The sequence below is a fragment of the Podarcis vaucheri genome, assembly GCF_965113315.1.
Source record: "Podarcis vaucheri genome assembly, chromosome: 14".
Lineage (NCBI taxonomy): Eukaryota > Metazoa > Chordata > Lepidosauria > Squamata > Lacertidae > Podarcis > Podarcis vaucheri.
The window spans coordinates 32,161,958-32,188,318 of NC_138752.1; the positions used below are offsets into that span (position 1 = coordinate 32,161,958).

General features: G+C 45.7%; 1 protein-coding gene and 1 long non-coding RNA gene across 7 annotated transcripts in view; one reads left to right on the top strand and one right to left on the bottom strand.

The window, feature by feature from the left end:
* LOC309518804 (uncharacterized protein) overlaps nucleotides 1-26,361 on the top strand; it is a 27,776-nt gene continuing 1,415 nt past the window's right edge. The window contains exons 1-19 of one of the 6 annotated variants that reach the window (XM_082199295.1): nucleotides 1-250; nucleotides 1,638-1,786; nucleotides 2,960-3,083; nucleotides 3,862-3,955; nucleotides 4,802-4,952; nucleotides 9,836-9,998; nucleotides 10,925-11,050; nucleotides 11,507-11,569; nucleotides 12,870-12,992; nucleotides 14,088-14,243; nucleotides 16,002-16,055; nucleotides 17,011-17,225; nucleotides 18,421-18,497; nucleotides 19,688-19,798; nucleotides 21,863-21,952; nucleotides 22,340-22,447; nucleotides 22,751-22,872; nucleotides 23,797-23,919; nucleotides 25,032-25,074. In XM_082199295.1, coding sequence (XP_082055421.1) covers nucleotides 1,690-1,786; nucleotides 2,960-3,083; nucleotides 3,862-3,955; nucleotides 4,802-4,952; nucleotides 9,836-9,998; nucleotides 10,925-11,050; nucleotides 11,507-11,569; nucleotides 12,870-12,992; nucleotides 14,088-14,243; nucleotides 16,002-16,055; nucleotides 17,011-17,225; nucleotides 18,421-18,497; nucleotides 19,688-19,798; nucleotides 21,863-21,952; nucleotides 22,340-22,447; nucleotides 22,751-22,872; nucleotides 23,797-23,919; nucleotides 25,032-25,074 — 2,040 coding nt within the window. In that variant the 5' untranslated portion in view covers nucleotides 1-250; nucleotides 1,638-1,689. The other 5 variants (XM_082199297.1, XM_082199298.1, XM_082199296.1 and 2 more) reach the window with 5 other exon arrangements.
* Nucleotides 22,740-26,361, bottom strand: part of LOC309518809 — a 10,204-nt gene continuing 6,582 nt past the window's right edge. Inside the window, exon 3 of the long non-coding RNA XR_014213619.1 lies at nucleotides 22,740-22,842. This is a non-coding gene — a long non-coding RNA (uncharacterized lncRNA). The remainder of the gene's footprint in view (nucleotides 22,843-26,361) is intronic.

Below are 26,361 nucleotides of genomic sequence, written 5' to 3' on the forward strand. Positions count from 1 at the left end.
CGCATCTATTTCCAAAGTCAACTCCGCATTCTGCCAATCTCCGGCCCTTTGCCCGCCGCGTCCAGGGATTCCTAAAGCACACCCGGACACACCCTCTCCAAGTGGCGAGATTTGCCGCTCTACAATTCTTATCTCTGTGTGTCTCTCCCAGGCTTAAATCCTGGAGACGGAGGTTGTCGCTGGGTGGGCCGGAAGTGACGCCAATTGAAAAGCTGGGCGCGGGAATCGAAGCGGACGGAGGCGGCTGCAGGTGGGCGAGAGCGGAGGGAAGCGAGGCTTGTTGCTGTGTGTTTGTGGCTTGTTTTGTCTTGCAGTTCTAGCCCGGAGGTGATTTTGGGATGTGCAGAGGGGGGGGGGCAATAGGAAGGAATAAGCTAATGGGAGGGAGCTGAAGACTCACCCAGTTTGCGGAATAGCAGCGAAATGTGGTGTTCGTGTGTTTGATGAGACTGAATTGCTTCGCGGGGGTTTGGGGTGCTACCAAGTCAGGGTTTGAGACACAAGGTGATGGGAAAGAGGGTTGGGGGCATGACAAGGTGGGGGCTTTAGTCGGGTGGTGATTGAGGCGCGAAAACAAACTGCTGGGGTGAATGGTTGGGGGCAGTTGCATCATGGCAAAATTGGGGGGGGGCGGGCTCCAGTGTAAAGTTTGGGGTCACTTTAATTGGTGAAGTCAGCAACGCTTGTAATGTACTAAAAACTAAGGTGAAAATGAATTATTTAAGAAAAATAGAGAAAATATGTGAAGCAGTCGAAAAAGATTGAAAATGGTAACCATGCAAGGGTGGAGGGTACTCTAAGGATTCAGGGAATCCTAAGTATATAATAATAATAATAATTAATGATATAATTAAAAAATAAATTTATTTATTCCAGTCATACTTCGTGTTGAAGTTGCTTCAGGTTGAGCGTTTTTGGGTTGTGATCTGCGGCGACACGGAAGTAACGGAACTTGTTATTTCTGGGTTTTGCCGCTCGCGCATGTGCAGACGCTCAAAATGACGTCATGCGCATGTGCAGAAGCGGCGAATCGCGATCCACGCAGACACGGGTTGCTCTGGATGCAAACAGGGCTCTGGAACGGATCCCGTTCGCATCCAGAGGTACCACTGTATTTATACACCGCCCATCTGGCTGGGTTTCCCCAGCCCAGCCACTCTGGGTGGCTTCCAGCAAAATATTAAAATACAGTAATTCATAAAATACAATAATAAATGATGGTGATGATCTTTAATGTTTGAATTTAAATGTGAAATGTAATACTCAATAAAAAAGATTATTAAAAAAATGTTGGTGAAGTCATGTCTTCCCTGAGTTTCCATCCCCCCCATGCATGTTAGGAACATAGGAAGTGCACTGCCTTATACTGAGCTGGACCATTTGTCCATCTAGCTCAATATTGTCTACACTGACTAGTGATGGCTCTCCAGGTTTTTAGGCAGGAGTCCCGTCCCCCCAACCCTGGCTGGTGATGCAAAGGACTGAACATGGAACTTTCTGCATGCAAAGCAAATGTGCTATTGTTGAGTTAGAGCACATGATGATCGAAGCTGGTTAAAAATGGGCAGGTCGTTTTCCTCGTAGAGGCATCAGTGGCAAATGCCTTCTTCCCCCCCCCCCCTTTTTTCTCTTTCTAGCCTTTGCCAGCCTTGACAAGTTGCACGCTTTGGGAGTTACTCTTCAACAGTCATGGAGTCCACTAAAGAAGAGGGAAGTGTCATCTGGATTGATGAAGATGAAGCTGAGAGTTCCTTGGGGAGTTGTATTTTGTTGACTGATGATGCAGGTAACTGCTTTTTATATATAGATATAATTCTCTCAGTAGAGTCTGAAAAGTTTCTTGTTTTGTCCTTTTGAACTGTGGGTGGGCTCCTTGTTCTTTGTATTGCTATAGAGTACAGTGCATGGGATAAAAAGAAGCAGAATAAGAAAGTGAGTGTTCATTTAAAAAACAAACTGTCTTCTAAAAGCCCCATATCTAAGGGCTTGTGGCAGGCCAGGAAGATTTGGACTATTTGGAAAGAATTTGTTATTTTTGTCTTATTGTTACTTTTCTTCTCTTGCACCATCAAGAGCTTGAAAAGGGAAACAAAACACACCAGGAGCATTTGTGGTCTTATTTGCAAAGCTGTATAAAATACTAAGGAGGTAGGGTCAGTGTAGAGTAGTGGATTGTACCTGTAAAGGATTCTTAAATCCCCCAAGCAAGTAGGTAACTAACTAACTAACTAACTAACTAACTACAAGCCTGTGTTGTTTTCTGAAATATCTTGGGCACCATCTAGTTCTTAGCTGCTGCAAAATTTAACTGTCAAATAATCAAATATTTATTACCAACTGCTAAAGAAAGTACAAAATATATGAAACGTACAAAATCAGATCCTCAGAAGAACACAGGTAATAAGAGCTAACAATCATAGCAGGTCTAAGAGTGATTACATATTTGATATTTGTCACCTGATCTTTGTTAATGAATCGTTGCTATTTTACTATTGGGGCCACGGGTGAAAAGCTAAACAGAGCTGCAAAGGAAGGTGTCTTTTAAATATAAAGTGATTCTTATTGAAATTTAGTCCTGACATTCCTTGTTGATGTAGAAAAAAAATAAATTCAAGCAACCTGAAGAAACAATAATGGATAAGGCATAGAAACAACAATCTGGAAGACGAAAGGAAGTAGTTTATACATTTTTAAGCTAAAGACCAAAACGAATATGTCTTAAAAGAATGATGTTTCTACAGATTCTATATCTTGCAATTACTACTACTACTATTAATATTATTTCAAATGAATGAATCAGTCTTTTTTTGATCAGCCTGTTTTATAACTGACCAAAATGTGGTTTATGAATTTGCCCTAACTCTCAACACGCTCTCCTTTTTCTTTTAAAGCTTGAGGTCTGGGCAACGCCTTTCTAGAATTGCAGTGAAATGGTATTCAGTATTTTTTCCTTTTACAGAAGAGATTCCCTTGAAAAGGGAGAATACAGAAGAAGCTGTGGATGAGGAGGTGATAGTTACTTTCTGCAAGAGAGCAAAAGTGATGCCCCACGCGAGATACGACTGCCCGACCCACCCCTTTGAGTATGTATCATGCCACAGAGGAGAACAAAAGGGAATTCCACAAACACACCTTCCACTGGGGAGAAAACACACACATTGTGCTTAAGCACAGTTGCATCGGTACAGATCTAGTGGCAATATTTGCAGTCGAGAAGAGGGGATGGGGGACTTTTGGTGCTTCAAAAGTTGCTGGATAACAAATTCTGTCAGCCTAAGAAAAGATGACCAGTCGTCTGGGGTGATGGGAGTTGTAGTCTAGCAACATCTGGAGGATCAAATGTCCCTGCACTTGGTCCAGAAGACTGAGGGTTCTTGACTCCCAAGCATTCATTATGTCCCTCCTTCAAATAGCTCCTGTAGCAAAGAGGCCAGATGTAGTCCTCCATATATCTCTGGCCCATGGAGCAGAATTCAACTAAAAATGGCCCCATGGCCAGTCCCATGGGCCTTTCTTAGTCCTGCTGTGCTCCATGCTCTCCTTGAGTGCTTTTGCCTGGTTCAAGATCTTGCTTAACTGGAAGTGTGGGTGAGTGATAGTGTAGAATTCTTTTTACTTTTGTGGGGCCATAATCTATTGCAGAGTGTCACTTTTGCCTATGGCCCCTGCTACCAATGGCATGCAGCCCCCAGAAGCTTGTCCATATTGGAAATGCAGGCTTTGGCCTGAAAAAAAAAATCCCCATCCCTCTCATAGGGACATTTTATAACGAGGGACATAACAGAAGTTGAAAGTGCAGTGCATTGAAACCCTTTTATGATCTGCTATCACACCTTGGAGCTGTTTCATGTCTGCTTTTAGGCAAGGGGAATGTGAAACGTCTTGCCCCCTTGGGAGAAACGCAGAGACATGCAGCGAGTGCTACTGCTACATTTGTGATAAGGTTGCTGCAGAGGTAAGGACGGCTTTTGGGATGCGGGACTCCTATTTCTGCAGAGAGACCTTTGTCTCTCTAGAGTGGTTGGGTTACACCACAGGTTCCGATGTACCTGCAGACTCCTTCCTGGTGCCCACAGGATCCTGCCCCCTTGCTGCTGAAACTGGGCTTGAAAGCAGCCTTCTATTCCAGCTATTCCAGCTGATAGAAGTTATTTTCAAGCCTAATTGCAGTGCGGGTGGACAGTTTCAGTGTGGATGTGTTACACACTGATAGTGGTTAATTCGTCCCTCCGGCTGTGACTTGCCTCTCACACCCAGAAAATGCCCCTGTGTCACAATTAGGTTTGCAGGGGGGAAGGGAAGAGCCTTCTGTTGGCTCCATCTAAAGCAGGGCTAACATTTGGCCCTTTGGATGTTGCTGGACTACAGCTTTGTCCATCCCTGTCCATTGGTCATGTGGGCTGGGTTGATGGTTGTTGAAGTCCCACAACATTGGAAAGCCACAGGCTCTCCGTCCCTGAGTTGCCGAGTATTAAAAGCTAGAGACAAACACAAGAGACAAGAACAGCTTCCTTCTGTTCTGGATGTCAATATCCAGGGGCATCTATATGCCTGCTTCTGGAAGTAGATGCTGGCTTTTGCTTTTTTCCCAGCAGGGTTGCACTTACATTATTCTCCCAAGGAAACTATCAAATACTGTTCTATTCTCTGCAGTTTCCTTTCTCCGCTTATGTCGTTCTTTAATATGCTGAGGAAATGGTAGGTGCCCTCAGAGTGGGAACCATTTGCAGGCTGTAAGGAACTTACAGATATTGTGGATTTGATCAAGTCCAACCTTCCTTTCTCCTTTTCCTTCCTCCAGTGTAAAGATTGGGTGACGCCTTCGTTTTGCCATTGCAATGCACACAACAAAAGCAAATTCTGGAAGGATCAGTGGAATTCTGCTCTCACTGGCAGCCTCTCTCAGTTCAACTTGGAGCTCTCAGAAATCGATGCCGATGTCCAGCACGGGGGTGAGTGGAGGCACATCAGTACCACCAAGAATTTATTGTGTTAAGAATAGGGGCAGTTTATTGATTACATTTCTACCCCATCCTCCTCGCAAGGACCACAAGAAAGTGTAGGTAAGATTCCCAGGTGTTTTCCACCTGGGCAGTGACCAGATCCAAAGGCCCAATATCGCAACATTTGCAGGAGAGGGTGGAGATGCCCTCCACAGTTAAAAAGCGAGTTGTAAAGATGTTTTATGTTTACTCAGTTAATTAATGCTGGTGTGGAGAGCCTTTGGCTCTGTGAATGTTGCTGAACAACCACTCCCAACATCTCTTGCCATTGGTCTTGCTTGCCAATGTTGTTTGGAGCTGTAGTTCCCCCAGGCTTGACTTACGAAAGAGAAATGTCTCAATTCAGAAAATCTGAAGATGAACAAACAATGATTTCCTCGTGGGGCCGTATACCATTATATAGAGCAGGGATCACCAGATTTTGAATAGCTGAGGAACTTCTCTGCCCTGTGGGATGGAGACATCCAGATAATGGCTTATGTCCACCCGCTGCCTGGGGCAGGCAGGGTCATACTAGATTTGTAGACCGTTGCTGGTTGAAGAGGCTCCTTCTCGGTTCCTTCTCTGTGTACCTCTCTCAGCTCTCTGAATAGCATCGCCATCTATCGTGGATCCTTTTTCTGGTTGCTGTGCTCTATTTCCAAGTGTCTTCTTCCACTTCACAGCTTCTGTCGAACAAGGGCCCTTACGGAACAACGCAATGCAGGAAATTGCTGAGCTTTTTTATACTTATTACCGCCCGAACTATGGAACACCGTCCTCTGGGTATGAGGCCAGCACTGCCACCCGCCATGACCACCAGGGGGCAAGCACACCCCGCATTAGGGGCAGGGAGGCTGAATATAATGCATTTCCCAGCACTTCTGCATCTTGGTCCTCCCAAGCCTCTAATGCATCTGCCGCTCACCGGGTTCCCACTTCCACGGCAGCCTCTACCTCGGTTCTGGCCCCAGGCATCGCTCAGGATCTCTACCAAAGCATTAAACAGCCAGTGATGGGAGTGATCGAGCAGCTGAAGGCTGCAGTGGGTCACATGCGCCATAGATCAGCAAATGGCGCAAAGTCAAGCAGATGGCACTCTTCTTCTGAGCCCTCTTCAGAATCCTCACCCAGAGACCACAAAAGGGCTAAGAGGAAGGCAGCTGATGCGTTCGGGAAGGTTGCTGAGCAAAGAGACACCAGACGTTGCCATAAAATTCTGAGAAAAGACAAGAGGAATAGTTGTAAGCCTGCAGGCAATTTGGAGAAGGGAGCAGAGGGAGGACATTCGGACCAAAGTCCTTCAGACCTGTAAGCTTTTCAATCCCAATGACTATGAACCTCTTTTGGACAGAGTACTTTCCACCTTAGACCTTCAGGATCCAGTTCCAGTGCCTCCGCAGCAGCCCACCAGCATTCATGGAGATGTTGAAGGTGCCCTTGGTAAACATTCCAGCAGGGGTGCTTCTCCCAGGTGACATTGTTCATCAGGATGGAAAGATGACCCTTCAAGACCAATTTCATGGCTCATCTGACAAAGCTTTGTGCAAGGCTCTTCGAGCTGCCATGGCTGCCTCCATTATGGCTCGGACTTCCTTGGTTTGGCTGCATGATTGGCTGATGAAGAATCGGAAAGCCTACCCTTAAAAGTTCTCTCGGTTGACAATACAAAGCAGCTGCTTTGATTGCGGATGCAACTTGGGATGCCGTTCAGTGTTTGTCCAGGGCCATCGCGGATGCAGTTGTGGCACGGAGGTATCTCTGGGTGGTGCATTCTTCAGTGGACCTGGCTTTTTGGGACACCTTTCTGTGACATCCACCTCTTTGATGAAGAGTTGCCGAAAGATGTATTGAGGAAAACCAAAAGCAAGAAAACAGCCGTGCCTTCAATTCAAAAGAAGCAGGAGTCAAGGCAACCTTGTAGGGGTGCCTCTTCCTCCTCCTCTCATTCTAACACAGTTCTGTCCTGTACTGAAGAGTTCAAATTGGGCAAGCCCTTCTGGTCTGGGTCCCGGTTTCAAACAAAAGGGCAAGGCTCAGCATCCTCCTGGGGGAGTTTTGTCCCACACCTCTAGGAGAAATGGACAGTGGTTTTGATGCCACCTCTCCTGCAGTGGGAGGTCAGCCTCAGCTGTTTTCTCCCATGTGGGAAAGGTGAGCAAAGAATCTCTCTGTACTGAGGACAATAAGCACCATATAATTTTCCATCAATACCCAGAGATACATTCCAGCCATTTCCCGCATCAAAAGTCTCCCTTAAAACGGTGGCCTGCCATCTCCTTGGCATCCATGCAACTGAGTTCATTCCCCAGGGGGAGAGAAACTAGGGGGTTCTGTCATCTTTGAAGTGTTGAAGAAGTGGTGTGTGGCAAACTGTAGTGGACTTGAAGTATATCAGGTTTAGAATGGAGACCCAGTTACGACAGGGGAAACCCTTTGTCTTGGAGATTTCCCGGGTTCCATTGACTTACCTGAAACCTCTCCATGTTCTGATAACAGAACCATGCAAGAAGTTTGTCCACTTTTGTTATCAGAATAAGCATTAGCAGTATCCCCTGTTTCCCTTTGTCCTGGTGTTCCCCTCCCCTCCCCCTGGAGAATTTTCACAACTCATGGTCTCAGTGGTGGTCTCCTTGTGCCTTCAAAGGATACAGAGTACCCCTACCTTGGCCAGGTCGTCTTGTCAGCAGGCATCTCTGGGCTAAGCAGTCCATCATCAACACCTTCCAGTCCCAGGGATTTTTAAATTGAGCCCTCTCCAGCCTTCCCAGTCCATCAAGTACTTAGGAACTCAGACTGATGCTGTCATTAGTCAGCTGAGAGGAAACAGATGCTGAGGCAGGATTTCACCAGTATCTGTTCTGAAAGGTCAGAAAATGTCATTATTATTTCCCCCATAAACCTGGCCTGTTAGGCTTCATTATATCCTGCACCATGGTTGTCGCACGAACCAGATTTTACATGCACCCCTTTCAGTGGCTCCTGTTACTATTTCAGTTCACAGCAGTGGGAAGAAATATTTCCTGTGGTGGCTCAGGCTGCAAAACCTCAATGGGGTGGGGGTGATGATGACAGTAGATGCCATGTTGGATAGGAAGGCACGGTGTTGGGGACAAGTATTCCCAGGATACTGTTCTCTTGCAGAGGCCCTTCACAGCATAAACTGGCTGGAATGCAGAGCTGTAGGCTTGGACCTGCAACCCTTCTTCAGCCTGGTCCATCAAGCTTACAGGCTTGTCAAGACTAATAACATGGCGGTGAAAAGATGTTGGAGGTGGCGTGAGATCAAGAGCCCTCCAACCTCAAGCGGAAGTTGCCCTGGTGTGTGCAGGGCACCATCTGCAATAGCTCTTGGTGGAACACGTCAAGGGCTCTTTGAAATCAGACAGCAGATTTTCTGAGACCCAGAAGAGTGAAGCCTGTCAGTCTGCATTCAAGAGTCTGACATGAAGGTTTGAACTACTTTGTAACCTCAGTGTTTTCACTCTCTCATGTCACGCTTATTGCATGGCATAGAAGACACTGATGTTGTCAACAGCCTTGGCCTCTGGGCTGCTATAAAGTACATATTTATGCCAGTCCTAACCAGGATTCTACCAAAAGAAGAAAATCCAGGTCGCACAGGCAGCAGTGAGATTGGTAGCCCTTTTTCGGCCATGGAGGCTGTGGTTTTGTTTTTGTTTGTTCTGTTTTTTTTTTTAAAGCATCAGATCCTTGGTTCCTGCCTCCATTCAGGATTCCTCTGTTGCAAGCGACCTCGTTTTATCTGAAACCAGAGTGGCTCTGATTAGCTGGCTGGCACCTGAGCAGGTGACCCTTGCAAAATTAGACTACTCTAAGTTGGTCATCCAGAACGCACTCGTCACCCTTTTACTATTAGAATGCATAAGTCTTTGCAGGGAGTATTAAGTGACTGCATTTACTCTAAGAGGGTCTGGACCTTGCACTCAGGCCAGCAATGTGCATGGGCATGAGGTGCCCCCTTGCCTTGATATTGTTGCAGCCAGGTTGTCATCAGATCAACACTCCTCTGCACATCAAGAAGATCCTTAAGGGAGCATCACTGATCAGCCTGACCCCTGTCCACACACTCCCAATTTGGAGCTTGCATGTAGTTCTCAGGGCACTTATGAATGAGTTATTTCAGCCACTGTGTTTGTCTCAACATTGTTGAGGTGTGTCTCTGAACTGCGGGCTTTCTGCACCAAGGACCATTTTGTGCATTTATGAAGAGGGTGTAGTAATCCTAAAGTAAAGATCTGCCCTGTAATTCCCAAGTTACTTCTTTGTTTCGGGTTTCACAATAGGCCAGAACATTCAGAGACACAGTGGGCATACTCTGGGTGAATGTGGAAGCAAATAGGAGTTAATTTTTTGGGAATTGCTGTGTGACACTCTTTGAGACTTCTAGTGGGTGGGTAGCAGCAGGTTCCTTAATCTTTGATCTAGTGGGTGGCTCATCTATGGCCCCCCAGATTTTGCTGGACTCCCAAGTTCCCACTATTCCCAGGTAGCATGGCCAGTGGTCAAGGATAATGGGAGCTGGAGTGCAGCAATGTCTAAAAGGACTACAGGTAATCCACCCCGTGTTACTTTAATCTAATTTTTATTTAATGTTAATTGCATTTGATTGCTCCTCCTCCCAAAAGATGCCCAGGGCAGGTCACAAGAGTTTAAAATGGTTTAAAACAAATTACGATTGCAACAGTTGGGTGGGCCCTATCAATATAACATTGCTAGAAGCACAGGAGAACGGTGTGGGATATCAGCCTCTTTCTGAGTGACACATCATGTATTGGGAAGAAATAAGCATTTTTGTTTTCTGCCACCCCCACCCCAATTCTCTGCTGTAGGGGTACTCCTGCAGAAATTCGTGCATGATGTTTCTGTGGAATATAACAAGTATCTGTCTGGAAATAGAATTGCTCCAGACTTCCCCAAATGCCTTTGCCATCGGAATTTGCGTCCTGGGCAGTGTGAAAAATGCAGCTCCTACCCTCTGTATACTGTGCACAGGTAATGTAGGAAACTCTGTCAATAAATGTTTACAAATGTATACCTTTGTGTCTGTTGTGGATATTAAGGCTGTTGCCCTATAGCAGTGTTAGAAACTCAGATATGTAAGCTAATCACCTAATGGCACCTTAAACCTAGGTTACGGTTGGCACAACGGATTGTCTAGGCGCCTTTCTTTTTTAAGCAATGAAATTTATTATTATCCTTCATTTCATTTCTACCCTGCTTTATATTTCAAAGAAAAAGAATCTCAAAGTGGTTTACAGCACATTAAAATGTCCAATAAAACATTCCAGAATAAAACAAATTCAAGCCTCAAGGAAAATATTTCAAATCCTTCTCTAAGCGACATTTTGGCCTATTTTTTTACCTACTTAATTTATGTAGCTGCCCCATAGAAGTACTCTAGGAAGCCAGTGTAGTGTAGTGGTTAGCAGTGGCCGAGCTTCATGCTCTGGAACCGGGGGGCAGAGAGCAGGTGGGGGCGGGGCTGGCGTGCGTCCTGGGGGTGGGACGCACTGCCTGCAGGGGCTTGGTGCCCAGCAAAGGTGGGCGGGGGGGGGCAGCTGCGATGGCACGCTACTGGGATAGCGCTGCCGGGGGTGGGGCGCTCCCCCTGCACTCCTCTTCCTCCGCCAGTGGTGGTTAGAGTGTCAGACTAGGACCTGGGAGATCAGGGCTCAAATCCCCATTCAGTCATGAAACTCACTGGGTCACCTTGGAGTGTTCCTGGACGATGTATGGATACATTGCCTAGGCCTAGTCTACAGGCAGATTTGCCTACATTTGCCCGTAAAGTGTGTTGATTTGTCAACTTAAGATTTCCAATGATAATAGTCCCCCCCCCACCTCCATGATCAAGTGACAAATGTTGCAAAAACCTGCTCCATCTGTGACTCAGAAGCTTTTGGGTTTCATTTTTCTAGTTATGCTTCTGTTTCTGAACTCGTAACAGCCTTTCTAAATCTGGCTGAGAAAGAGAGACCCAAAACAGAGGTCATCATGCTTATGGGAGCAACCAGGGAAATCGCACTCCACAAGGACCTCACTCCGTAAGTAACCCAGGCAGATTTGCCTGGCGAGCCTTGCTTGTATCTCACTGCTATTGCAACTCTTGCCTTAACATACGTTGAAGATTGTTGGCTGAAGAGGTGGAAATGGAGTAAAGGGATAGGTGACGCTGCTCCCTTGGGTTTCTTTAGGGGGGAGATTCACAAACTGGTCTGCGATGGGAGACCTCACATCCATTGCATTTACTATTCATGCTGATTTTTACATTGTATTTTAATTGCCACTTTTATTTCTTAAATGTTTTGTTGTATTGGTTTGAACTCTATGGAGGGAAAACTCTGCAGAGGACAGGGACATATTGGGAAGGGCTGGGGCCGGCTCTACTCTTGAGCAAAGCAAAGAACCAAACTTTTTCAAAGGAAAATACCCATTTTACAGAAATGCTGGCAAAAACTGAGTAATGGCGCTTGGTGTTCCTGTCTTCCTTTCTTTGTCAGCTTTTCGCGAAACGTTGGTCACTTGGTGTCGCTGAGCCAGGCTGTGCCTTGTCTAATGTCCAGGTAAGGCGATCAGGGTGCTAAGTGCCTGGCTGCTGCAAAAAGCTCTAAATCAGCTATCCCCCAACCTGGGGCCCTGCAACTCCCATCAGCTGCAGCCAGCACAGGCAGTGGTCAAGGCTGAAGAGAGTTGCTGTCACAAACAACTGGAGGCCATCCATGTTGGGGGGGGGGGAGGAGTAGATGTTAGAAGGAATCAGGGAGGGTTGGGGAACAGAATTAAATCCATCTCAAACTTTTCACAACTCTATAGAATAAAAACATTGCCACGCTTGACTTTGGCTTTGCTTTAATCTCTACAATTTTGGGGGTGATGGGGGTGGTGGTAATTATCTTCTCTTTCCTTACTCCCTGGAGTCTCAATAATGAGGGCATTGAAGTATGTGATGCCTCATGTAATCTCCCCCAGCTTGTCTTTTCCATTCACTTTCTTAACACTAAATGGAATAGTAGCAAAGGTTAATGAAGAACAGAAACAAACCCCTTTTGGGGAAACCTGTTCCCTTTTTTTCCTTGCTTTTAAATTAATCATCACTTTCACCTATCCTTATTTTAAGCGATTCTACCCTCCAGGAACTTTGAAACAGTGTATAGGGCATTTCACTGCATAAAGCTACTCTTGTCATTACTGAATAGAATTATTCAGAATGTAAGATCTTCATCCCAGTGGTCTGTTTAGGTGTAGACACTTTCTGGTGCAAAAAAAAATAATAGGTTGGGGTACGATGGTTAGTCCCACATTTGGAAAGGGTCTCCTGTGGCAGAGATCCCCTTCTGCAGAAAAATAGTGGGAGAGCCAGCTCATGCCCTCTCAACACCCCCTAGGATAAATTTAAATAAATGTGTTAGCTGCAGACACATCCCAGGCACTAGCCATGAGCTGGTTTCGCACGTTGTGTGTGTGTGTGTGTGTGTGTGTGAATGGATGTCTGGTGTGCAACCAGTTCCCTTTATCACTGAGTTTTCCTGCTGTACAGAAAAGGAATTCTGGAAAGCTGTCGTGCCTAGAAATCTTTCCAAAGTCAATGGCCTCACAATAGCTGATGTTGGGTCATTCTGCTGATACTAAGAGAGTTTGCAGGCTGTCCCTTTATCTCAGTCTTGATAGAGCATCTGCCTTGCATACAGAATATTCTAGGTTCAATCTCCAGACAAGGATAGGAAAGAGCCCGATCTGAAATTCTGGAGAGCTGCTGGGCTGGATAGGGGCTGGTGGGAGTTGTCCAAAACTTCTGAAGGGCAGCAGACTAGGGAAGCTGCTTCAAAGGTGCTTCTTTTGTTCTAATTAGTCATTACCTTTCAGGATCACAAGACGACTTCAGAGGCTGCTGGTGCTGAATGACTTTCCGAAGCCTTTGTATAACAAGCTCACCGGGTTTTACCACTCCATTCCTTTCCCGGTTCACTGCCATATCTTCTCAAATAGGTATGCTTCCTTGCTTGAACTGTGTGTTTGGATCTGAAAGGAATATATTCTCAAGATATTTGGTTTCCCACCATGCATATTTATTTATTTCACAAAATGTATATACTGCATGATTGGAAAAAGCCAGACAAACCTCAAAGCGAAAAGAATAAAACAGTAACACTATCAATAAAAACAGTTTAAAACAGCTGTTTAAAACATTTTTAAAAAAATCAGTGATGAGCTAAAAACAGTTTAATACACATGTCAGTATTCCTCATACTTGGGTAGGCTTGCCTGAATAAAAATGTTTTTAGCAGGTTCTAAAAGAGCGCAGAGGTGGCACTTGCCTGATGTCAACAGGCAGGGGCTTCCAAAGTGTAGTAATAAGTATTGTGTGGCACCAGTAAATAGTGCCAGTTCTGCAGATCAAAGCAGCTGAGTGGGCATATATGGGTAAGGCAGTCTTGCAGGTAAATAGCTCCTAAGCTGTTAAGAACTTTATATACTGATCATAACACCTTCAACTTGGCTCAATATCACATTAGAAGCCAGTGCAAGTCTATGAGCAAAGCCCCCCGCCCAAAAAAACCCTCATTGCCACAGTATTACAGTGGTGCCTCACAAGACGAAATTAATCCGTTCCGCGAGTCTCTTCGTCTAGCGGTTTTTTCGTCTTGCGAAGCACCCCTATTAGCGGATTAGCGCTATTAGCGGTTTAGCGGCTATTAAAGGCTTAGCGGCTATTAAAGGCTTAGCGGATTAGCGGCTAAAAGGCTATTAGCGGCTTAGCGGCTTAGAAAAAGGGGGGGAAGCGAAAAAAAATCGGAACACTCGCAAGACGTTTTCGTCTTGCAAAGCAAGCCCATAGGGAAAATCGTCTTGTGAAGCAGCTCAAAAACGGGAAACCCTTTCGTCTAGCGGGTTTTCCATCTTGCGAGGCATTCGTCTTGCGGGGCACCACTGTAGCTGCCATTGCCCTATTGCCAGTGTGATCTCTTGAGAGCACACGGCAGTTAGCCTATGACTTGAAGCAAGGGTGACACGATTCCTGGCACACTGCTCTCTGTGATTTGATCCTAAACCCACATAAACACGGCCTCGTTTTCATTTCAGCCTGAATTTCGCTCCCTGGGATCACTGCTTGCTGATCTCCGTCTTGAAAGGACAAAATGTTACTGGCCAACGGATGTTGAAAGGGAAGAAAGAATGCCTTTGTGAAACAGTTGCCGTAGTAGAGGCACGAATTGAAAGGATGGAAGGCTGCAAGCAGTAAGTACCTATGGAACAGCGGGAGCGTAAGAAATGATGCCAAAAAACAAGACTAGCCCAGCGTTTGATCTCCAACTACAGTTGTTCAGATCCCCCCGAGAAAACTCACAGGCAGATAAAAGAACCTAGCAAATTGGCTTGCACCAAGGTAGACCCTTGATCCATACAGCTGAATATTGCCTGCACTAGCTGTCAGAGGCTCTCCAGAGTTTTACTATTATTTATTAAATTTGTATACCACCCTTCATCTGAAGATCGCGGTGCAGTAAAGGGGACAGTTCCATTCCAACCTGAATATATTGTTGGGGATTGAGCTCGAAATCCTCTGCATACAAAGCAATTGCTCTATCACTGAGCCATGGCCCTTTCCCTTGAGGGATATCACCCTCCCCGGTTACCTGTACGTGCCATCTGCCCATCTGCTTGTTTCCAGTTTCTGCACGCTCTTGTCTCAAAGGTGTTTGCCATAAACTTTCAGAAACTTGCCTGATTTTGGTGGCTCCTGCTAAATCATCCATAGCAATAAAGCTTGTTGTGAGTGGAAATGTGCTCTCGGATTGAATATTTAGTACTGTAACCACGCGCGCTAGCAATATTTTCACAATAAAACCCAGTGATTATAAAAACAGCTAACAAAAAGGAGTAAAAAACAAACTTCAGGAAAGGAGGGGTGGAAAGTCAAGAAGAAACTATGATGATAAATGCTTTGGAATCTCTTTGGAGAATTATAAATTATATTTTAAAAAATTAAAGCCCTAGAGGAACATGGCCATCTTGGGGGAGGGGATCTCTTTGGCCCTGTGTGTTGAAAACACTATTCCTTTTGCAAGTGTGGCCTGATTCACACATCATGGTAAGCCCAAAGTATGATTTTCTGGGATCATGCAGATCCCTGGTCCTTTTAGCTCAGTGCAGCAGGTTAGCTAAACCAAGGTTTGGCTTAGTCTTCTCTGAACCCAGGTATCTCATAAGAACATTAATAAGAACCTACTGGATTAGGCCAGTGGCCTATCTAGCATCTAATCCAGCATCCTGTACTTAAAGTGTCCACCTGGATGACTGTGGCAAACCCTTAAGCAGAACCTGAGCCAAGAGCCTTTTCCCCAGCACCACCGTGGATGGCTCAGTTGGTAGAGCAGGAGACTCTTAATCTGAGGGTTGTGGGCTTGAGCCCCACGTTGGCCAAAGATTCCTGCATTGCAGGGGGTTGGCCTAGGTGACCCTCATGGTCCCTTCCAGCTCTACAATTCTACGATTCTATGAACCATTACTGCCACTGGCTGTGGAGGAAGAGCAGGGTCATGATGGCTGGCAGCCATTAGCCTCCACAAATTCGTCCAGTCCTTTTTTGGAAGCCTTTTATGTTGGCGGCTGTCACTGCCTCATGCGGGAGCAGGTTCCACAGTTTCCTTCTTAACCACAACATGTAGCCAAGAACATATCTTGACTATTGATCATGTTTAAGGAGGAGGGAGCTTAAGGATTTCAGGTTCAGATGACACACTCAGCCAAGCCTCGGCTTAGCTACACCACACTGAGCCTGAAAGCTGTGAGGGTGATGAGGAGGGAATAAATCTCTTCCTTGGCAGCCAGTGCTTTTGCACTAAGCCATGGTTTAGCTTTCCTGACATGTAAATGCAGCCTGTATCAAATCTTCCTATGGCGTTACTCCATGCCCTTTGGAGTAGTCTCTTGCAACCACTTGAGGAGCCTTCATCATCCTCCATTCCTGTCCTAATGCCTTTCATTCTTCCCCAGATACAAGGAGCTGATCCGTTATTTGAAGGTGGTGAAATGCAATGATTCCAAGTGGTAAGCGATTTGAAATTGCTCACAACTCTCCGTGGAGGGTTTATTTTAATCTTCTGTTTACTGGTGGGATTTTGTTTAAAGCTTGCCCACCTAAAATCTTTAAAACCAGGGGAATCATAGCTTGGGGCTCTCGATAAACAATAGTGGCCCTGTCTTTACTGAATTAGGAAGTGAGGAGATCAGATTTTAGTGAGTCCCAAGTGTTTCCAGGCCTGGTGAATGTAGGGCTGGGACATTGCCCACTGACACCCTCTACTGTGGGTGTGCAAAATGGACCCTTCGCTAATTTGAAAGGCTCTTGGCTGCTTACATTTCCTTTTTTCTTTACGGTTACATATTTCCATCTAGCAGTTTAGGACGCCTCTTTAGGTGGACTGTAGTCTTAAAGGAATGTAGGAAGCTGCTTTGTAGCGAGTCAGACTGTTGCTCCATCTAACTCAGAGTTGTCTAAGCTGACTGGCAGTGGCTCTCCAAGGTTTCAGGCAGGAGTCTCTCTCAGCCCTACCTGGAGATGGCATCAGGGATCAAACCTGGGATTTTCTGCACACCAGGCAGATGCTCTGTTGAGAGCCAGTGTGGTGTAGTGGTTAAGAGCGGAAGACTCGTAATCTGGTGAACCGGGTTCGCTTCCCCGCTCCTCCACATGCAGCTGCTGGGTGACCTTGGGCCAGTCACACTTCTTTGAAGTCTCTCAGCCCCACTCACCTCACAGAGTGTTTGTTGTGGGGGAGGAAGGGAAAGGAGAATGTTAGCCGCTTTGAGACTCCTTAGGGTAGTGATAAAGCAGGATATCAAATCCAAACTTTTCTTCTCTTCTTCTGTTGTTTGGCTATGACTTTTCCCCTTAATGCAACAATAAATATTGTTCATATGCCACTGGATCCCTCTGTGTGTACATTTTGCTGCAATCAGTTTGCCTGTAGTATTTGCTGCCTCTCATTTGCCCAACTTCTAGGTTGCAGAAGTGGCAGGACAAGGTCCCCTTCTACCTGTGCAAAAGTGGAGATTTTGCGGGCGCTGCACAGGCACTGTTTATCGTCTACCCCAGAAGCTGCTGTGCGGCCTGCCGCCTTTCCCTGCTCCAATTCGAGGTCTACCTGAAGATGTTCCGATCAGGACAGGCTCCCTTTGGAAATGACATGGAGGGCTCTGTGCTGTGGGGTCCAGTGGGCAAGTATCCTTCGATCTTGTTATTGCTTCTGCTGGCTGTCTATGGAGCATCTCGCTGAGTGTTGTTCATGAAGGGTGGCCAATGTTTTTGAGCCGGTGATCACATTTTATTATGCTTTTATATATGCTGGAAGCCACCCAGAATGGCTGAGGCAAACCAGTCAGATGGGTGGGGTACTCTTCTTCTTCTTCTTTTGCTTCTTGGGGGCAGGGGAGATAACACAAAATGTCTGACACATCTAAAAAGAGCAGAAAAGTAGACAGGACTACCAAATAGCGCCCCACCAGCCTTTCACCTGCATTGCTGGGGGGGAAGCACCTATATCAGCTACTGCCACAATTTCTCTTACAGAAGCTTTTTGCATCCTTCCTCTGCCCAGAAGAGATGGGAGGATGAGGGTCCAGTGGGCTTGTTTTAGGGTGGTGGTGGTTTTTCAGTGTAGGAGAGTCTGAGCCAGGGCATACAGCCTTTCGTGTTTTATGGAGATGTGAGTGGGTATTTACCTTTAAAGTAATCTTTAAAGTCTTTAAAAACTATTACTCACCTTTGTTCTGGGTCCTTAAAGGTAAAGGTACCCCTGACCGTTAGGTCCAGTCATGAACGACTCTGGGGTTGCGGCGCTCATCTTGCTCTAAAGGCTGAGGGAGCCGGCGTTTTTCTGCAGGCAGTTTCCGAGTCATGTGGCTAGCGCTTCTGGCGAACCAGAGCAGCGCACAGAAACGCCATTTCCCTTCCCACCGGAGTGGTACCTATTTATCTACTTGCACTTTGACGTGCTTTCAAACTGCTAGGTGGGCAGGAGCTGGGACCGAACAACGGGAGCTCACCCCGTCTCAGGGATTCGAACTGCTGACCTTCTGATTGGCAAGCCCTAGGCTGTGTTGTTTAGACCACTCCTTACCTCCTACCAAAGGCTGGGTGGGGGACTTCTGTTGCAAATAAAGAAAAATAAAGATCTGCCTTACTTTCACTGGATCCTGCCTCCATCCATTAAGCTCTGACTAATAATGGACACTGAGTCCCTTGTTGGGGAGTTGGGCTTCAAAAGCCAACCCCAATTCTTTCTATAACTCTGATTCTGTGATCATCTAGTCTAATCCCTGCAATGTAGGGGAGGTAGTGACAAGCATGCTGGCACCAAGTTGGCAGCTGTTGCTTTACAGGGTGTGATTTTTAGCTGTCCCCTCTTTCTAGGCACTCCCGTGAAACTACCTGTTCTGCTCAAACAGATGTTCAAGCTGTTCTACTGCAACATATCATTATATACAAGTGTGAGTACCAGTTTTATTAGTTTTGTGGCAATTAACCTTTCCCCTCCCCAAACGCCTTGGCCCAATATTGAGCCTGTTGGCGAAGGTGGCCTATGGGTCTCTTCTATAGCCGGGTGATATATTGATAGATCGCCCCAAGCCGGTTTGAAATCCATATCGTGATATTGGTTTCATAATTTTTGACCAGGCAATATATCGCAAATCGTTGTTCATGTGCTATGCAAAAATCATAACATGAAGCCAGCCAGTGCCTCTACATAGCTTTATCCTTATTTCAGACACTGTGATATATTGGTATATCACGATGTTGAAAGCCAGCTTTGCCCAGCCCTGGCTGTTTCCGCCCTGCTGGTTGTCATCCAGTGGTCCAGAACTTCATGTACATGTGTGCTTCCCTCTCCATCCAGAAGATGGCAGACTCATTTGAAAACAGAAGTGCTTTCCACTGAAAATAATAATAATTTATTATTTATACCCCACCCATCTGGCTGGGTTTCCCCAGCCACTGGGCGGCTTCCAACAAAATATTAAAATACAATAGTCTCTCAAACATTAAAAGCTTCCCTAAACAGGGCTGCCTTCAGATGTCCACTTCCACTCTGAAGCCTATCTTCTGCCTCTACAGTGAATGGATGTGGTCTTTTGGATATGATTTACTTTGCAGGGCAGACTGGGGGTGGTGGTGGTGGTGGTTTCCGAAAGGGAAGACAGAAGTCTGGAAGTGGAGAGGTCATCAGGGTTAGCTGCAGCTCCTTTCTCCTAAGGGGACCTGGACCCAGCCTTCTCAACAACCCTGTGTAGTTGAGGTTAGGCTGAGAGAATGGAGAATTGGCCAACCTGTGAATTAGCTCACATAATTTGCCATCCAGCAACCAAGAGGGGAGCAGGGGATGGCCAGTTGCCTACCTCAATTCCTTGGAGGAAGGGGAGGGATTTAAAAGGAGGGTAATAAGGCTCTGGAAAGAGTACAGCAGAGGTGCCTGCATGGTCAATTGGCAGGGAGTTCCCAAGTGTAGGTCCTGCCATGCTAAAAGGTATATTCCTTACAAATAAATAAACTAGCTGTGAAATAAATGCCATTGCTCAACCCTGTGCTCTTCTGTCTTAAAAGAGTGATTACTTTTGAACAACTTCTCTGAAATCCTATTTTGATTTCTGGAACCAAATGCGCCCTGATTTGTGTTTTTCAGCCCAGATGCTGGAGTTCTATGATCAAAATTTTTGCCAGTCACCCTGTTGTGGGAGCAGATGGCAGCCTGACAGCCATCACTTTAAAAGAACCATCCCAGGAATTCCAACAGGTAACACCATTGACTTAGGGATATTATTCCTCGATGGGAGGGCATGTATCTTGCTATCATGTTAGAGGTGATGATTCCTGGACTGCCATAAACTCACCAGGTACCTTTAATGACCCACCCTTTCTAGTCCTCAGTACAACTACATCATTCCAATTATTATTATTTTAAATTTATTAGTCACTTTTTTTTTACCAAGGTAAAAATATATAAGCAATCAAACCCATATGCATTAAAACTGACATGAAAGAAAAATCTAAAAGACAATCCTGTTATTAAATGGCCAGAATAAAGCATCCCCATCCACTAAAGGAAGCCATAGAGAAAAGCCTAAGGCCTAGAGAAAAAGAAATGCTTTTGCCTGTAATGATGGTGACAGGTGAGCTTCCCTGGGGAGAGCATTTCACAACTGGGAAGCTGCTGCTGAAAAGGCCTGTTCTTGTGTTGCTACCTTCCCTGTTGAGGGGGCACACAGAAGAAGCATCTCAGATGATGATTGCAGGGTCCGGGTCACTTTTATGGGGGAAAGATGGTCCTTGAGGTATTGTGGTTCTGAGCCACGTGAGGCTTTATAGGTCAAAACCAGCACTTGGAATTGGATGCAGAATTGAATTAGTAGCCAGATACTTGCATAAAACAGATAATGTCTGGGGAGTGCTTTGAACTTGCTATACAAAGGCTTTAAAAATATATATTATTTATTTAATGTAATGCATATGTTGCTTGATTGCAAAGAGAACCTTTAAGCTGTTTACTCAAAAAAAAAAATCAACATTAAAATGGTCGATAAAAGGTGAATTTTAAAACGGGTATATTTTTGTAAAATGAAAATAAAATTCAAATCAACAGTTAAGCTTAAAAACAGATTAAAACACATGCCAGCTTCTTCATGTCTTGATACACGTGCCTGAGCAAAAATGCTTTTATCGGGTGCTGAGAAGAGTACAGTGAAAGGGGCTGCATGGTGAACGGGAGTTCCAAGGTGTAGGGGTGTGTGTGTGTGTGTGTGTGTGTGTGTGTGTGTGTGTGTATATATATATATATACATATATATATATATATATTATCTATCCAGTCTGACACACTTAACAGTGTCAGACTGGATATATGTATATATGCCAAGACGATCCCTCAAATAAACTTATCCCAAGCTGCTAAGGACCCTATATACTAAAACAGTGGGCCTGAAACTTATGCACAATTTGCTTACATGATTAGGACTTCAGGCGCAGGGCTGAAAAATGAATGAATGGAAGCTGGGGTAAACCTGTCACGTAAAGAACTTTTAAAGCTCTCTGCCTTGCTTACCGGCCTCTGGAAAGGATGCTTGAGGCCTCTGGGATGCTCCCGGGGCCCTTGTGTGACCTTCCCAGTAACTAGTAAGCGAGGTGCAGGGAAAGGCCTGTTCTGGACAGGTAGGGGCAGTTGCATTGGGATGGGGCTGGTTCCAGGGCTTTCCTGGCTCCACACATTTTTGCCTTTGCATGTGGACCTTTGACACTCAGCCCTCGCATAAGCTGTGGGCCCAGTGTAGAAAGACTTGGAACTTGGCTCAGTATCGAAGCAGTAACCAGTGCCGATCTCTGAGCAGGGGTGTTATACACGAATGGGGGTCTCACGCCTGTCAGCAATCATGCTGCAGTATTTTGCATTAACTGCGGTTTCTGGCTCAAGTGCAAGAGAATCCACACCTGGAGTGCATTGCCATAACCCAGACTTGGAAGTCACCAGTGCCTGAACTAATGTGGTCAAGCTCTTCCAGTCCAGGAATGGCTGTAGGTGTGTCACACCAGTTGCAGATGGTAAAAGGCAATTCTAGCCACCGAGGCTACCCGGGTCTGCAGGAAGAAATCTGGATGTAGAAGCACCTGCAGACTGCCTGCCTACTTGTTTGGTAGGAGTACAGCCCCATCCAGGGCAGACAAATTGTTGGACATTATTGCATGTTGAAAGTGCACATGGCTGCTTGTTGCTGCTGTTGTCCTCTGGCACGCTGGAGAGAAAGACTGAGAACTGCTCTGGGTATCGAGGCTCTTCTTTTGATTATTACGCTGACTTCACTTGCAGGTGGTCTCTGAAGAGTCATGCTACGTTGTTGAACAACTCACCAAAAGCCCCCACTCTAATGTTACCTTCTCAAAACACTTTGGCCAAGATGTAAGTATACACTTGGTATGCTCCTTTTGGGGAGCCCAGATTCTGGAATTCTTTACGCCAAAGGGTGTGAGCCCAACCTTCATGCCTGTCAAATCTGCTTTGTTTTGTGCTAAGACCCTAATCTGCCAGCCAGAACCAGCTGTGAAAGGCATATAATTTGAATTAAAGAGCAGGGCATCCCTGAGTCTGGGAATTCTAAACTCTCCATCCTTCACACAGATGTTCCCTGCTTAGTTCTTTTTACTCCTTTAGGTGGAGAAAGGTCATTTTGTAGTCAAAAACCCTGGTCAGTCTATTGCAAATCCACACCTGGCCCAAGGCAGTGTACAAAAGTTCGTCCTTGTTTCTGACTGTTTCCTTTCTACCCTTCTATTTGTCTCCTTCCAGTCACCCTTGGAAGCTGGGCTCATTTTTGTGGTCCAGGCAGTTCGGCATATGATCCTGATGGAACACAACTCCCTGTGCTCCTTCCTAGAAATTGTGCTGGCTTTTGGGGTAAGCTTTTTTGTGTGTTCATTATCTTCCATCTTAAGTTATTCTGCATATTTCTTACTATAGCAGTGTTTCTATGGGTTTGTGTATGTGTATGTATATATATATTTGTGTGTCTGTATGTGTGTGTACATACATACAGACACACAAAATACACATACACGTGTGTGTGTGTGTGTATGTAATTCTTCAATTTTACAGCTCAAGAAATCTTCCTTTTAAAATGAAACCTGGGGCGTTCAGCCTCAGTTATGTGCTGTCAAGCTGCTATGTTGTCCCTCATTTCTCTCTTCTTCCTTTCTGCAGAATAACCTCTGGGCTCTGAAGCTTCTGCTGGAGTCTCTGGCTTATCATGAGAAGGCTGTCCGTAACATCGTTGCCTTGCTTCTTGCAGACCTCTGTTGCCACAAAATAGAAATGTTGGGATTGTAAGTTGGCATTTATTAAGCCTCCTCTGTTTTGTTCTTGGGATCTGTCCTGAAAGGCTGAGCCACATCAAGAGCAGACGTAGATGAAAAATCACTGCATCCCCTCCCCTCTCCTGCCTGCCTGCTTTCTTAGTTCTAGGCCAGCTTTTGAGACTTAAGGCAGACCTCAGCAAGGCCTCGTTGACTGCCTAGGCAGACCCTGTGCTGCTTTTTGATGGCCTCTGGACACCTGTTTATAGAGGATCCAAGCTGATCTGCTTTCTCAAAGCTTACATGGAAATCAGACTGTCTGGTCCTTACTGAGCATCCTTTCAGGCCTTTTTTTGCAGCAAGCTCATATAATATTGAGCATCCTACTGATTGGCCTGTGAGATGTTCATGTGTCTTCCTGTGGATCATTCATTCATGCCAAACATTTTAGTGCATTTCCCTCTTCCTCTCCTTGCCTCTAAAAGTCTGTGAGTATGGAAAGGTGGATTTGCTGAGAACCTTCATCCACTTGTGTTACCCAAGGCCAGATTTTTAGTCTGCACTTGATTGCTCACTATTGTGACGGTCAACTTCGGTGTTGTTTTGCTGGGCCAGCAGAAAAAAGTGCTCAAAGCTTCAGGGCATGAAAGGAAATGGTAGATTCATCCCTTCTCATCAGCCATTGCTGACTTATGTGAGCTGCGCTTACTGACCACATAGAGGAGTGTTTGTTTATCAAAAGAGTTGGGTCTTTTCTCTCTCTGTCAGCCTTTGCTCTGTGCCACTCGCTCTGCAATGACGTGTGAGCTGGCATGCTCAGGGCCTATTGCAAAACCACCATGCATCACCTGTGGACCTCTGGTACAATTTGAAAAATGGCTTTGGCTAAGCTGCCAGTTTGGCAGATGCTGCCAGGGACCTTCATTTTCTCTGATTCCTTTCCTTTCCCCTCAGGTGGCAACACTGGGGTGCTCAGTATGTGGGGGAGCTGCTGTGCCTCTTCCTGACGTCCAGGGATAGAAACCTACCATCAGTCGGCATCTCCATCATCAATATTATTGTGGAAAACCTGCCAATGTGAGTGTCACAGTGTATGAGGGTCACAGCTACATTCCTTCCATCCCAGCAACCCAGTTTTCCAAGAGGAAAAATTGGAGCCCTGAATCAGGAGTGGGGAGCGTTTCTCAACCTGAATGCCACATTCCCCTCCCCTCTGGAGGCTGCATGTCAGTGGTAGGCAGGGCCAGGGCAATGCTTATGCACAGGAATGAATGTAAATGTTTTGTATGGGTGCCTAGGTTCTACACACAAACATACATTATTTTCCATATAGGTAGATGTATTGATTATACAGTGGTACCTTGCAAGACGAATGCCTCGGAAGACGAAAAACTCGCAAGACGAAAGAGTATTTCGTTTTTTGAGTTGCTTCGCAAGACGAATTTCCCTATGGGCTTGCTTCGCAAGATGAAAGCGTCTTGCAAGTTTGTTTCCTTTTTCTTAAAACCGCTTGAAGAGGTGCAGTTGCGACTTGACCGTGCTTCGCAAGACAAAAAATTCGCAAGACGAAAAAACTCGCAGAACGAATTAATTTCGTCTTGCGAGGCACCACCGTACATGCATAGAAATGTTTTTATTGTTATTAGAGTTTGTGGATGTGGTTTTTAGAGCTTTTGGGGGGCATTTCATCTAATTTTGTACTTTGCTTCAATGGCTTCAGGCTGTGAAGCAGCTTAAATAACTTCATAAAACAAGTAAATAAACAGGAGCCACAATCAGAGTTCAAGAACGCACTCCAGGCAGGCAGAAACACTCCAGGAGGTATGTAGCTGAAGAGGGGGTGTGGCTTGGGACGGAGTCCTGCAGGCTAAATAAAGAGGCTTGGAGGGGCTGGCTTTGGCCAAAGGTTCTCCACCCCTGCCCTCAGTAGCTTGGGACCCAGACATGGGATCTCTCCATATATCAGAAGCCGTCCTCGAGGTCCTGCTGTTGGGTAAGCACCCCGGGCATTGACACAGGACCTGGACTTATCTGCGGTGGCACTTGTGGGCATCTTTGAGACTCCTATGTGTTGTGTTGTTGGTACGCAGCATCTTTGGGTGATGTAAATGGAAAGCTAAAAATGAGAATGTGGTTTGCTTCAAGAGGAGGGGAACCCGCATCTTACCTCCCCCTTCGCTTTCTTTCAGGTGTCCGTGGGCAAAGCAGGTTAGCAAATTCCTTCAAAAATCAGTAAGTATGTGATTCTTTCTCTGCAGTGGATGTTATCTATCTATCTATATCTATCTATCTATCTATCTATCTATCTATCTATCTATCTAATCTATCTATCATCTATCTATCTATCTAATTTCTATTCTGTTTGTCTAATTTCATCTGAGGATCATAGGGCGGTTCACAATATGAAAACACAAAAATACACAACATAGTATCAAACAAAAACAATAACTCCCCGCCCCTAGTTTAAAAGGCCATAGGTTGTTTAACTAGCCAGAGGCCTCGGAGAAAAGAGGTGCAACGAAGGCACCAGGCGAGTCTCTCTGGGGGATTTGACAAATGGGGAGCCATCACAGAAAAGGCCCGTTCTCGTGTTGCCACCCTCCAGACCTCTCATGGAGGAGGCACATGAAAAAGGTTATCCAGGAATTGGTTGCTCCTCCCACTTGCCTTGGAGGCAGTGCAGTGCAAATGTTAGCCCTCGTGGCTCTTTAAGACTGTTGCAAGAGATGCAGTTGCCGTTAACAGAGAGGGAGCTGGTAGGCAGTAAGCGCAAAAGCAGCAAGAGTGTGGCTTGCATCTAGTTCAAATCTAAAACCAGGAATGGTGAACTGTATTCTTTGGTGGGGGGGGTTACCCACTTTTATTTTTGTGAGACTAGATGTGTGCATTGCCACACAATGAGGTCTCCACCAAGAGCGGTCAAACTGTTGGTAACAGAGGATTTCCCAGTTATGGGTAGTATAACTCAGGGTGGGTTCAAGGACGCTGGTGATGTGGAAGAGGCAGTGAGGAATGAGCAGGCATCCCAAAAGTTCCTCCCAGGAGGCAGATTGGACAGTTCATTTTCTGCATGAGCAGGAGTCAATACACCATTTGTTTTCACAAAATGATGGCATTCCCCACACTCCCTGTGCACTGGCTGCTTATATGCTACCAGTTCAGGTACAAGGCTGTTGTGTTGATATACAAAGGCTCAAACAATCTGAGGTCTAGGATATCCCAAAGGCTGTCCCTGAGATAATCCAGAAGAGTGCTGTTAGTTCTGTGCCATCTTGCAGAATCCCTGCTAGGCTCAAGTAGAAGTCTGGTGTTGAGTGTGGCTGGTCCCATGCTGTGGAAGACCCTTCCAGCGGATATTTAGCAGAGGCCCTCTCTTGTTTTGAATTCCAGGCCTCTCCTGAATACCATTTCATGTCTATGCAGCTGCTTAAATTTCCTTGTTTTTTTGTACTGGTTGTATGGGGTTTTATGGTTTATTGTATACATTGTACACCACCTTGATGCTTCACATGAGTTGGC